Source organism: Ixodes scapularis, unplaced genomic scaffold, assembly GCF_016920785.2.
Source record: "Ixodes scapularis isolate PalLabHiFi unplaced genomic scaffold, ASM1692078v2 PGA_scaffold2__306_contigs__length_199485367, whole genome shotgun sequence".
Classification (NCBI taxonomy): Eukaryota; Metazoa; Arthropoda; class Arachnida; order Ixodida; family Ixodidae; genus Ixodes; species Ixodes scapularis.
The window spans coordinates 125,686,685-125,700,557 of record NW_024609857.1 but is presented as its reverse complement, the minus strand read 5'-3'; the positions used below and the strand labels follow the sequence as shown (position 1 = coordinate 125,700,557).

At 46.4% G+C, this 13,873-nt stretch overlaps 1 protein-coding gene across 1 annotated transcript in view; it reads left to right on the top strand.

The window, feature by feature from the left end:
* Positions 1-9,650, top strand: part of LOC8054003 (calcipressin-2) — a 29,677-nt gene extending 20,027 nt beyond the window's left edge. The window contains exons 3-4 of the mRNA XM_029966503.4: positions 3,122-3,296; positions 5,750-9,650. Of these exons, the coding sequence (XP_029822363.2) occupies positions 3,122-3,296; positions 5,750-5,919 (345 nt within the window). The 3' untranslated portion in view covers positions 5,920-9,650. The remainder of the gene's footprint in view (positions 1-3,121; positions 3,297-5,749) is intronic.
* Positions 9,651-13,873: the final 4,223 nt, after the last annotated feature.

Below are 13,873 nucleotides of genomic sequence, written 5' to 3'. Positions count from 1 at the left end.
GCTAAGTACAATGATCACGTGGTTTGTAGACACCGAGGTGTAATAGACTTGGGCAGTGTGGCCTGGCCACCAGACGAAAACGATCGACATTCGTAAATTGATTATTGCAGTTACTAGGGCCTTAAAAATCGCGAAACCTTGTGCACATAACTAAGTAATCTATAAGAATTTTATTTCAAGAATAATATACCCGTTTTATTTTTGTGTCCTAAACCCTTTGAGTTTCACACACCATTCATCGTACTATTGGGTAACACGTTAATATCAGCTCAAAGAGAGTAGATGTCGGAATCCTGAACAATTGCTTCGATTTCGGGGATGTATTTCAGGAAATCTGTGGGTTTTTCCCACAGAATTTGAGATTTTTGCTTTCAACTTTCGGCGTCGGAGAAAAAATCGGCGTTTATCGGGGCGTATGTTGAAAAAAGTAGAATGCGAGATTCCTCAACCTCCGGACAACGTGCCCACGCCCAAGTACTTATTAAACGACCTGGTACTAATAAGCAAAGAAGCAAGACAAGCAAAGAAGCCGCCTTGGGGACAGGGGGCACGGTTGACTGGAGACTGTGCGTTTCGGGTAAACGGGATATAAAGTTGTAGTTACAGATTCTCTTCCCGCATTGCTATGTTTTTTTTCTATTATTGTGGATGTCTCAATTTTCGGGTTTCTCGGTTTACCCCTGATTTTGGGAAAATCTGCTCGGGGTTTCATTTTCAGCCAAAACTGTGGAACCCTTTGTAACCTTCTATTTGCTCTCTGCACCCCGTCGACAACATCTGCGAGATTAATCTGAGCATCGTAGAGCAATAAGGGTCCAAACGAAACCTCACTTGAAGTGTGCCATCATTCCCAAGCGCTTTGCGTAGGTGGACAAATTGTGTGAAGCAAAACCGCCAATATCGGATTTAAAGGGTAACTGCAAAGAAAAAAAAGTGTATTTTTAAACAGCTAATTGGGACAAGCATGTCACAAAAGAAATCTTCCGCGAAAAAGCAAATTTTTTCTAGCAATATTTACGCCACAGGACATAATTTAATCGGGGTCACAACCGACACAACTTCTCCACATTTGGAACTCCCGCTCTTTCGACGCGCGCAGAGTGGCTGTTATACGTCACTCAGTGACGTATAGCAGCCACTACGTGACGTATAAAGCGCGAAAGACATGTACGACGAAACCGTCCGATTCGACGTCCGACCGCGCAATACAACGGTCGGAGGCGAGGGTTTTCAACGCTCTCCGATGCTACGAAAACCCTCTCCCCCCAAGGTCATTCCGGCAGTCCGCACGTCGGATCGGACGGTTTCGTCGTACATGTGTTTCGCGCTTAATACCAACTTCGTGGCGCGCAATTTAAAACGGACGAAATAGCCGCAAACTAAAATCAGTCTCGCGCAATAAATATTGCTGTAAAAAATTTTGTTTTTGGCGGAAACATTGTTTTGTGACATGCTTGTCCCAATTAGACTGTTTAAAAATACACTTTTTTTTTTCTTTGCAGTTACCCTTTAAGTCCATCAAAAGTCTGGCAATCGACCGGAGGCCATTTAGGCTCCGGCGTGCGATGGGCAGATGCATGCCAACGTTGGTGCATGGAAACGTCAACCCATGTCACCGGTCCGTTCGCCTTTACGCTGGGATGTTGGTCCACGAAGGGCCGTGCTCGTCGACCTTTGAATGCTGACAGTTGTTTGCCTTTGATCGCGACCGGCGGCCCCACTAGGTGCCTCGCCGCTCGGAGTGCACTGCATAGCCTTTATAACCAATGGATGGCTTAGGCTCGAGCAGTGATTGGGGAAAGCGAGAAACTCCCAACTTTACGGTAATACAAAACTGTTTCCAACTTTCCGTTCATCCTTCATCTGGAGCGGGCCGTGCTTGAGGGCACGTGACGTGGCACTTAGAGAGTGGGGACGTACGTTGCGCGCAGCGAGGTCTGACCGCTCGACATGTGCCGACACTATGTGCACGGCACATACTGTTGAGGCAGCACGAATCCAGTGTTCTAAAGAAGCAATGACTTGGCAACATCTTTACCGGGACGGTCTGGCTTTGATCGGACGTCTCTTAAGGCGCCGAGCAGCACTTTCAAGCACTCAATAATTTATTTGTTGAAGTGTGAGAGGTTATCTACCACGAAAGAGGACTCGGTTTCATTTGAGCTGCCGCCTCTTTCTCAGTCACTCGTGGCACAGCTTCCGGATATCGTAGGGAAGGGGCCATCCAATAAAAGGCCGCAATTAGCATGCACAGACGGTATACACTTTGGTGATGACAGTTATCGAAGTGGCCAGACTGAATTTCGGAAAGGGTCTGTTGTATTTTTACCGAAGCTACCTCCGATTCAGACTCAAAAAGCGAAGTGTGGCGTCGCGAAGAGAGTTAGCCGGCCGCCAAACACCTGTGCCGGCTAAACAACACAACTTTGCAAGAACAAAAAAAGAAAGAAAACAATAGGCAGGAGGGACTAGTCCTACGCACTTCCGGAAGACTTTGCCAGCTGCAAAACTTTAAAAACAACAGCAAGAAATCAAAAAAAAAAAAGAAACAGTACAAAAGAAGATTGTGGCAACGCCAGACACGGTGTCGCATGCTTGAAAGGCGGAGACTAGATTTAGTGTCCACCGAATACCTTATAAAATGCAATTCTGCATATGACGCTTTTTTTTTAGATAAATCAAAATACAGCTCTTGATATTTTTTGTTGTCTTTCTCGTCACGGTACGAAGAATGCACATGCTGAGGTGATGGAGTGTTGTACGGGGTAACTCACAGTTGTCACTCGACGGCATACAGCACATGTTGGCACGCAATGGTTGGCAGGTGGCCAGCTCTGCTACCTTCCACCTTTGTACCAGTGGCACTTTGCACTGTCCCGAAATTTCAGTTACTGTAGAATACCGTGCATCCGCCCATACTGCACTAAGCGCCCATTCCCAAATTTGTAAGATCTGAGAAAATATGCACAGTACATTGATATGTATAATTGATGACCGGACAAGCGCCCATTCCCCACTTCTTCACGATTACCTCTAAATTTTGAGTGGGCGCTTGCCCGGTATTTTACGGTAGCTACCGTCAGAATGCATTTCGAAGCATTGAGAGAAGCACCCCTTGCAGGCATCTTCGCCGGAAGGAGAGGGGAAAGATGGGGCCCACCTGCAGCCGCCTCTGCCGCAGCGCCAGTTCCTCATCTCGCCACCGGCGTCACCGCCGGTCGGCTGGGCACCTTCCGAGGAGGCCCAACCCTGCATTAGCTACGACATCATCTCGGCCCTGGCCAGCCTCACCCCGGGTAAGAACGCCCACCCGCTCCCCTTGGCTCGATGTTAGCCTTACGTCGGCTTTGCATCAGCTATGCTTTGGCCATACATTGGCCGGAGAACACCATTCCACATCTACTGCAGATTGTTTGCCAAATTACCCAAGCACAAAGGAGAATGCCGGGGACATAGGTATGCACGCTGAGCACGCTAGATCAGTATAAAAGGTTTAAAGTAATCAAAGTATGGCATCGAGGAATGCATGCACAAACTGCCACTTGTTTTAGGCACTTAATTTTTGAACTAGTGGCATAGAGGGAGGCAGTAAGTTTTCGGCTTAGTAGGCTTAAATCCCCTTCCCCTCCCATCCTCCCTCTTCAGTTTGTCATGGCAGTCTTAACTTCCTCCTCCTGAAGAAAAGTTCCTGGCATCACTGTTTGCAACAGTTACTGTTCCAAATTGCGGTGTGTGCAGCACCTATAACTATGTGTGTGGCATACTCCTTAGGGACTTCGTATTTTAGTGAAAGGTCTATTGGGGCCAGGGTTAGAGTTTCCGGAAATAGATGCTATCTGGCTCTTGGGGAAGCTGAAGATCCTCTCCAAAATTTACTGCCGTATGGTGGTCCAAATGTCAGTCTTAACTTTTGTTATGGTAATTACGGGGAGGGAAAGTGTAGTGCCTAATTGACCACCGTCGCTTTTGTATGTCAACAGGAGGCAGGATTATGTTCTTAACCTTTCGGTTGCTCTCGATCAGTCTCTGTTTCAATGGTGGCAGAAAGTCCATTCAAAGCGCAAACCTGGGCTGGTTTGCTGATCGCTGCGGCAGTCTTACCTAGCAGTTGACTTGGAGTTGTAGCCAGGGCGGGTTGTATCCCATACGATAGCGCTTGCTGGCTGCAAGGATTTTGAGAGTGAGAACGTACTCCGCTTTTTAATCATGACTTTGTTATCAAGTCGAGTGCGATGATGCAAGAGCGAAGGTTTTGCCATTGTTGGACATTCAGGAAAAGTTTGTATTTAAGAAACTTTTCGCGAGCGTCAAAAGTTTCAATATGTCAGTTTTGTTTCAAAAAGTCAAGGTTCTCCTTTACGTAGACGATTATTTGGTGCATGTGTCTCACCCTGTAATGGAGAATGACCAAGGGATTGAGGGGCTTTTAAAGTTGTTCTCGAGCCATGCCTTTGGCTTAAAATTTACCCATGAGACCTCGCTTTGTGACCGGCTACAGTTTTTTTTATCTGGGATGAATGTCCCAGATAGAGCATAGAGCATGAATGTCCGACGGTGTGGGTGCTAGAGGCGGCGCCATGTTTGTCGGCTGAGAGACGAGCAGACGCACCGCCGACGATGTCGGTGATGGAGGCGACGGCATATTGGTCGGTGGCGAGACGAGGAGAAGCCTCCGAGTACGCGTCAACATGTCCGTGCACGCCAACATGCCCGCCGACCAACATGCCGGGCGACGGCATGTTGGTCGGCGGGGCCCGTAATAGCATGGGGTTGCGGCGGTTAGTTTTATCGGCGCGCTGGTGGCGTGGACACGCAGCGCCATCTGGCGGCAGTCATTGAAACTGAAGCGCGTAGCGGCCAGTGGGAGCTTCATCGCCGCATGCCAGCCAATGGGACCTTTGGGATCAGGGAAACTAGGTGCCATTTTCGCGCTTCAAACTGATGACGTGGGCTTGCCCCACGGGACAGTTAATGATTTCGTATTAAAAAAAGACCACAGCACAATGTGTGACAGGGCTCTCAGGAGGGTGGGTAGACCTGTCACCTTGCCTTACATTCACAGGATGTCCCACAACCTGAAGAAAGGTGGCTCATCGCTTCGATATACCAGTAATTTTTTCAGCACCACACAAACTTTCTTTGCTGCCTAAAAAGATAGGTAGTTCAGCAAAGGAATCAGTCATGCTGCGAGTAATCTGCAAAAAACGACATGTCACCAGGTTCCGCGAGTGCGCCACTAGCGTCACGTATGAAATACACCAGTCACACGGAAAGGTGTACGTTGGCCAGACAGGGAGACGCATCAATGGCAGGGTCGGAAAGCGTGCATTGGCAACTAGGCAGTCCCCATCTGGCCTCATAATGGTTCACTGCGACCGTTGCGAGTGCAAGCCCAACTTCGAAAAGACCTGCGTCCTGGGCCGTTTTGAGACAAAAACACAGAGGGAAACCCGCGAGGCCTTTTTAAATAAATCTAACGACGACAACTCTCGCGCAAGTGCACCCTCATTATCATTGTCCGACAAAGAATATCCCTATCTGCAGAGCCAGTGACGCCGGTCTTTCATGGAGTGTGTTTAGACCTTATCTTACAGTGTTCTGCCAGCACGTGTCGGTTTTTATCTCTATATATATTTTTTTTTTTTTTTCCAAAATAAACCATTCATTTGAAAGTTACGCCGTGTCCCGCCCGTAACGCATGCGCATCTTCCGAAGCTTCGTTTCACCAACGCACCCTCTCCCCGTGCAGGAGAGACGCACGAGCTGCACCCAGCCACTGGGTCCCAGCCAGGCATCGTGGTGCACGTGTGCGAAGAGACGTCGCCCTCCAAGGGAAAGCCCAAGGTGTTGCACACGCGGCGCCCCGACCACCCAGGCAACGGCAACGACTCCCCGCCCTCCGCCGCGGCGGAATCCTAGGTGGGCCTCTTCTGCGACTGTCTTCTGATTTCTCGTCGGTCCAGGGAGGAACCCCGGCGGCTCAACGACTACCGTCGTCGATGGCCGCCGCCTCGAGTTTATCGGCGGCGTTCAAAAGAAACGCGCCGGCGAGGATTTGTAATTGGGCCGGACACGTGTAGGGAGGGACGCTGTGGTGCAACCCCTGGAAGTGTGCGAGATACGTTTGATGGGCGATCGGTTTCTTCGTCGGCAAGTATCCCCGTCAAAGTGCGGCAATGCCCGCTCGCGAATTTGATTTCTCTCTACGTTTGCCGTAGCATTTGTTGTAAGAGAGGCCGTCTCGATGGGGCTGCCGTCAGGTGGCATGGACGCAGGAGACAGAAGCGTTGCTCTCTTTTTTATACGGCCGTAATGCAATTGGGGAGACGTCCGCGATGCTCGGAATGCCACTTCGGGCGCTCCGGTGACGTTTCGTTTCATGAAGGCGGTTGTCAGGGGGTCCTGAACGGATGTCGGTTTGCGTTTATTTCCGGTCCTACGAGAGTCGTAGATCCGGCTGCCCTAGGCATTCCGATAGTTCCGGCTCGTTTCTTACGTTTGCCGTCTCGAGTGGGCACGAGCTAGGCTCTCCGTCTGTCCTTTCTTGAAAGGCCGTGCCTGGGGCTGTGAATTATCTTCTTTGGGTGGCTCTAGGTTTCAGGATGGATGATTGGTGTCCTCGAGAGTGTTTGACTGTTCTTTGTATGTGCGAAGAGAGGTGGGTTATTTGTGCAACTTTACCTAATTACGCTTGACAATGGGGACCACCGGGATTATGCCCGGTGCTTCCTAATGTCAGGAGCAATTGTCCTATGATGCCGGCTACCGGTAATTGCTAGTTGCTAGAAATGTTAGTCAGATGCTAGGAACCGATCGGTCATCAAATGCACTGCATGCATTTGTCAAGCTGACCCTATGCTAGGGAAGGACTAGGCATAAGTAAGAATGGTAAAATCGGTGTTGTATTGAAGTTTGACATGTTTGCGAGTTAGTCAGGATGGTTAGGGTACACGCTTTAACTTTGGGTGTCTAAGTTTTTTCTATATTCAGTTTTTGCTGCGAGTTTTGTTAGTTGTAATTATAGTGCAGCAGCCTGAACGAAGGAGTTTTTCCTTGTTAGACATATGTACACTTGCAAAGAAAAGCATGAGATGAATTTGATCGTCAGCTGAATGTAAGAGGAGTGTTTCCAAACCCTTTTGGATCGGCATATTTTGAGACTATTTTTTGTTAGAGACAGTTGAGGTGGTCGGTGAAATTAAAGTGAAACTTGCCTTCCAAAGTTTCAACATTCTGTCTCGCCTACACCCCTTATGATGTTGTACCATTGCACAGTAATGTGGTCCTGGCATGTGCACTTATCTTGAGTCTTGTCATTTCTCTTTGCCAATTGTTTTAACCCATTCTCGTTCAGCTGCCTCTATGTACATCCTGGGTCAGGTTTCTTGGAGAATACAGGCAGCAGTAAACCGATCTCACCAGCCAGTTTGGCTACGCCACCGCTGCCACAATGCATAGAGGGAACTTTAGTCTTTCTGCATGTGCGACAACCCCACTGGAGCTCTGCGCGTGTGGAGCACGAGGCAACACGAGGCCTCATATGCACGGCTGTCTTCCTCTTGTGAACTAAAGTTATGGCGGCGACACGCATGCGCCGAACGCCTAGTGAGATCGGTCAATTGAATTTCGCCAGAACTTGCTTGTACCAAGTATCGCTGACTTTCTGGTGTCTCGACAGTGTCGCTTTATTCTGCTTTTGGTCATTTGTAGGCCTACTTTTGAGGAGATTATTTTTGATGGTAGATGTTTCTGCACAAAGCCCCATAATTATGACTCTCAAATGTGGCATTTCATAACTTTCATACTGGTGCCACTAAAATGCAGTCTTGCATTAGCACCTTTTTGGTTATTATTAAGAATAGTATCATATTTTCCAGACTATAGTCCGGAGACTATACGTGCCTAAAAGTTGAAATTTTACTCGATGCCGACTATCTAGAGGTGCAGACTATACAAGGATTTCTTTTTTCTAGATTGTTTATTGTGGCAAGACGTGAAGGAATTAATGAATAACAAAGTATATATTAATGCTGATTTATGTATGATACAAGCTTCTTTGTGAGCTAAAACAGCAGGCATTTGTCAAGGTATGCTGTGTGTGATAATTTTTAAGTTTGGACTAGGCACTAAGTGCAGACCATTTAAGCAAAAACTTTTAATTTTTATCTCAAATTCGCCCCTGCGCACTGTAGTTAAAAAAAATATGGTACTGTATATTTATTTTTTTGCTTGATTGCAAGATTTTTGTTGTTCTACACATGCCAGACCCCCAGCGATTTGCATGCTTTCAGAGTGATCCTTCTCTCTTGCTCGTAACACGCTGCGATTCGCGTTCGTTCTTGGCAACACTCGAACACCTTTTCGGCACATTCAAGTTTTGCACGTTTTCTTTTACACCTGTGCAACTTGCTCTGTTCGGTGTTTGGATTGAAGTGTGTCACTACATTTTGTACGCTCGAAACTCTTTAAGGGTTCTTTACAACTTTGTTGGCCAATTATTTTGGAATGCGTGCCAGAAACTGGGCGGGTGGGTATTTATTGCTGTGCCAGGCTTTGCTGTAAGCCGGCCATGCACGGTGCCTGTTACCGTATTTTGTTGCGTCTGCTAGTTTTCTTGCGACGTAGGGCGGCTGAAATTTGGGAGATCATGCGGGCCGTCTGCCATGTTGTTTGGTTCTTGCAGCAAGGGCCGCTCTTGCCGCACCTGTTGTCTCCCTGCAACCACCAAGTTCTCCCTATCAGATGTCCACTTGTAGCTTTAACCTTCCGGTGTGTGTACAAGTGTAGAAACTTGTTTTGTAAATGATCTTGCGGTGGTGGAAATATATTTTTTTTCCCCTTTTTATGTCATCTAGATTACTGTTGAGTGACCTGTTACATCTACTAAATTCATTTGTGTCAGATCTGAGTAGCGCTCCAGTTGTTTATTGGTGCTCAGTGTTTGAATCTCTAGTCGGTGACAGGTTAAGGGGTCGGGAAAAGCTCCCTTCGACTCTTGACTTTAGCAGAGCAAACGCTGGAGAGGATGCGACGTCCTCTCCAACGTTCGCTCTGCTAAATTGGGAAGAGTTGGGAGGAGTTTCCCTAAACTCAACCTGTCACCAACTATAGCAGTGCATTGCCCTGAAGATAGGCCGACCCACGATCGGCCGACCAGTTACGACGGCTGTCGTGTGCATTGCTACCTAAAGTCACAGACGTGATGGCGTAAGCTTGGGAAGCAGCTGTCGCAGAGTATTATTAGTACATAGTCATAGTAGCGTTAGCAATGTTTTTTTGTATGTTCTTTTTGTATTGGCATAAGTGAGTAGCTGTGCTTGCAGGAAACCAGAGATTTCTCATTGTGACTTACAGTTATCTCATTTAATTGCTCTTTGCCCGTCCCCACTTTTGATTTTGCATTGAGCACGTGCAGAGTACTCAAAATTGGTTGCACCGAACAAAGCGTTGCCTTTTCCCCCCACAAATACGGGATTTGTTTTTCATATTGTAGGCATGCTTTGTTGAGGTGCTTAAATGTTGCGCTGTTTTGGAAATTTTTGGGTGCCCCTGCCATTGAAATAGAGCCTGTTTATTTATCCTTATATTTATTTACACCTACGCTTACTTGTACTTGTAGACCTGTTCAGATAAATACATATTTACGTGTGTATCGTGTACCTGTTTTGCTACTACCGATAAAAGGTGCCTGCCATCAAAACACCCACGATGGAAAGTTCATTTTAATTTACCAGCATGACTGGCTTATCAAGCATTATCTCCGCATGGTGGTCCTCGGAGGTGTGCCATGTCACCAAGGCAACCAACCAACCGTTTCCGAGTTTTGGGCGAAATTTCGATGGTCACTGATTGGCCTCAAAGGTTGTTGTACACATCAGTATACACGGCTGAACTATTTTTCCACCCTATTTACAGGCTTTAGTTGAGCTAGTTGGTACGTATTGGTGATGGGTCAGCTCGAACTCGCAGAAACGGATGTAGAAAGGAAAGGACAAGACAGCTTTTTTGTCTTGTCCCATCCTTTCTGTGTCTGTTTCTTTAAGTTTAAACTGACCCATCACCAATACTATTTACCCTAATAATGGTTCAAATATTTTTTTTCTTGGCGAAGTTACTGAATTTTGAAATTGGGTCCTCGTCCTTTTTTTTAATTGAAGGGCTCTACTGGCAACACTGAAACATGACGACAGATAGCGAGCCAAGGGAGGAAGCCCACCAATCCCAACAGTGGAAGCAACAAAACAAAGACTGGAGTGCTGGTGGATTGTGAAGCAAGCGGAAAAAAGCGAGGAAAATAATACGAGTGACTAGATCCAGCGCCCAGTTGAGCTCCTCCAATACAAAGGGGGATCTCAACTACGGAACCTTCCAAATGGTCTTGTTGGGCCAAGGTTTGGGCAGTATAACTTGTTCCCAACTGCTTACGAGAGTTGTATGGTCTGAAATGAATTCTGTAGAAGCTTCTTCACAGAACAAGAACAGCTGCACGAAATAATCTGTGTTTTTAGACTGCCTGCTCGATTTGCACGTTTTACCACACGACATTAATGTCACTGGAAGGCGCGGGAGAATTTGATGTTATTTTTGCCTCGCCTTCAATCTAAAGTTTTTCGCAAAAGCTATTTTCAATATTAAAAAAATAATAATAATAATAATAATAATAAACTGCATGCCGGAACAAGTAGAGCCCGCAAATTCCGAAAGCGTAGTTGTTTTGTGTGGCTCTGAAAACCACCTTTAAAGTCTTCTATCTGGGCGAAAAATGGCTAGCCGATTCAATGATAGAAATTTACACTAGCTTTATCACGCTGACAAAGAGTGGGAACGCAATGTGCTGAGCTATGAGACATGTGGTATGTGGTTACACTAGCCCCGCACATATTGCAACCCCACGCCCCATTGCACACACACATTAGTACATATAGTTGCTACCCACATACTTTATATGTATGGCAGCTCAACACATTTTGTGCCCCCTAATCTTGTCAGCGCGTCAAAGCTAGTGCAAATTATGTACTTCATAAACCAACTGTTTGCTAACCCCATGCATAGTATGGTACGTGTCTGGCTGGGGATCACTTGGTCCCAAGCAGTGTTGAACTGGAACCGATTCATTATTTTTAGCTGAATCGGAACTGAACTGAACCAAAGTCTTTGCTGCCATCTTGGAACTGAACCGGACAGAAATATAATGGCAACCTGTTCTAAATTGTTCATGATTTTTTTTTTGTATCACAAAATTTTTGTGAATAAAAAAATTGGCAGCTGTATTTCTATGAATTGTTCAAATCGTCATATACAAAATTGCAATATGTGAGAAACTTAAGGTTCTCGTGGCGCTTTTGAATTGGCACTATGATTAATCATGTGTCCGGTAGTCGCACGACGGGGATCAAGAAAGGCTATCAAGTAATGTCGCTTCACATAGCCTTCACATAGTGACATCATGTGTTCAAGGAGGTTTAAATTTGGAACTCGCTAGATTTATTCGCATTGTAGACACCGTGACGTCGCATGACATCACGACTTGCAATGCAACTCGTATTGAACCCTGACATACTCGATTGTCATGAGCCCGAGTCGAGTGCTCTGGTTTATGACGGTCAACATCGCCAAACATTTGAGTAATTTGCTCGTGTTCATTAAAAAATAAGGATAGCCAAACTCTTACAATGTCTGAAGCTCAGCCCATGCTCTATGCTTTGCCAACCCCACCGTATGACTGTGATGAACACTGACAGTATATAATAAACGTCAGTTCACATAGCCGCTTCTTCTAATTGCAAGTTGAGAAAGGGAAAGCTGCTTCTTTCCTTTATTTTTTCTGCGTCTGACCTTGCACGGAGGAGAAAACTATGTATGTTTATGGAAGTTATCAACGTCGGGGATTAGTCTTAGCGGTATTTACTAAATGTGCACAAATTGTTGCATGACCCATTTTACATGTACACATCTTTGAGGCACACAGACATGTTTTCTTTGTTGCTGAACTGCCTTAGAGTGTTGTCCCCGAGAATAGAAGCATTGAAAGGGCCAAGTGTGACTTATTAATCTGACGTTACATAGAACTATGATTGAGTACGGGAGGGATACCTAAAAAAGTATCCCAATGGCCTCAGACGGACGGTAGTATGTTGTCAGCCGCTCTAAATCTCGCAAGAGTGTCGTTCTCAAGCTCTTCCCCAAGCTTCGATATCCTTTGTATTTTAACTTCACAGTTTTTGGGTGCAAAATAGAGGCAATGGAGAATTACTGTTACCAAATGACACAAATATAATTGTCGAATTAACACCCCCAAATGGAGGAGGGAGTCCCTCAGGAATAAAATGTATTCTCTAAGGAGCAACGAAAAAAGGGGGGGAAAGAGGGGAGGGGGGGGGGTGCTTTGCAGTTATGAGATAGTCTTGGGAGTCCGTGACACTGACACTCTGTTCATAGGACGTGCTTGAAAGGAAAAAAATTGTAATATTTATTTTCCAGCGAAGCTGTCATACGCTAGGGTCTGGGAAAAAATGCGCCCTCACGTGCCGACAGAAAACTCCCCATTGGTCGTGCAAGTATGAATAAGTAAAAAGAATGGGGGGCAACCAGCGTGAGTCAACCTTCCTTGGCATTATTAGATAGTGAGGTTTTGATCCCTTGTTATCATCTCTAGGCATCGTCCTCGAGGTCGTCCGAGAAGTCCTCTAGGCATTGTCCTAGAAGTCATCCTTGAGGTCGTTCTAGACATCGTCCTTGAGGTCGTCCTCTAGGCATCGCCCTAGAGGTCGTCCTAGACGTGCTTGAGGTTGTCCTAGAAGTCATCCTTGAGGTCGTCCTAGACATTGTCCTTTAGGTCGTTTTAGACATAAAGATAACAGCTTCACTGGTCTTCCATCTTCACGTGAAGTGGAAGGACCACAATTTTTTCTTTTTTGTAAAGACCACTTCAACCAGACACACATTTTGTAAAAGTGAAATTTAACAAATGACAGACTAATAACATTGTGTCATTTTATTTAGGCTATAAAATTTATAGAAGTGGGAGAGGAAAGGCACTTACTCAGCTCAGCAGTGTATTTGCGTATATATGGCAAGGCACGAGTAAACACTGAGAAAATATCTCAATTTTATCAGTTTCAGTTTTAAACACGAACCCTCAACTGCATGCTCGGAACCATATAAACAACTCTGTGCCAACTGCCGATAAAAATTCCAAGCACACCTAAGCCCTTCTTACGAGTTGTGAATGTGAAAACATGAACGTTGTTTTTCCGCTCCCTTAGTTCGTCTGCGGCATAGTGGCGTGGACGGCTGAGTGTGCGCTCGTGAAGTGGCCGCGCCCCACTGAGCTCGGCCGTGCAGCCTTTCCGGAGTTTACCAAAGCGGGCTGTGCGGCCAGGCCCGCACCATTGCACCTCTTACCGGCGGCCGGGCCGCTGCGTGCGCTGCGCCGCCATGGAGACGGCTTCTCTGTTGGCGTCCCTTGGAACTACGCCGTGCGAGAGACAGTGGGAGCCTCGTTCCTTGATGACGCGCACCAGCCTATCCATCAGCTCGCTGCTTCTTTTCAGGAGTGTTTGGTGCCGTTTGGCGCGGCGTCAAAGCTGATGACGTCGGTTCACTTTATGAGAGAGTTAATGCTTTTGCATTATAGGAAAATGCACACATAGACGTTTCACCTGTCGAGGTTGCTGTGTAGAAGAAATCGAATATCGTCAACATGGATGGACTCCGAATATTTCGCCTCTCTTAAATTAATATCTGCCAATGAGAAGGCTCTCTCCATTGATGCACTTTATGATGGGATGGCATGCATGAACTGTGCTCCAAGAATGAGGCACAGAAACTCGTGCTGGCGCAAGTTCCACCATTCCAGAGATTCGAATTCAGT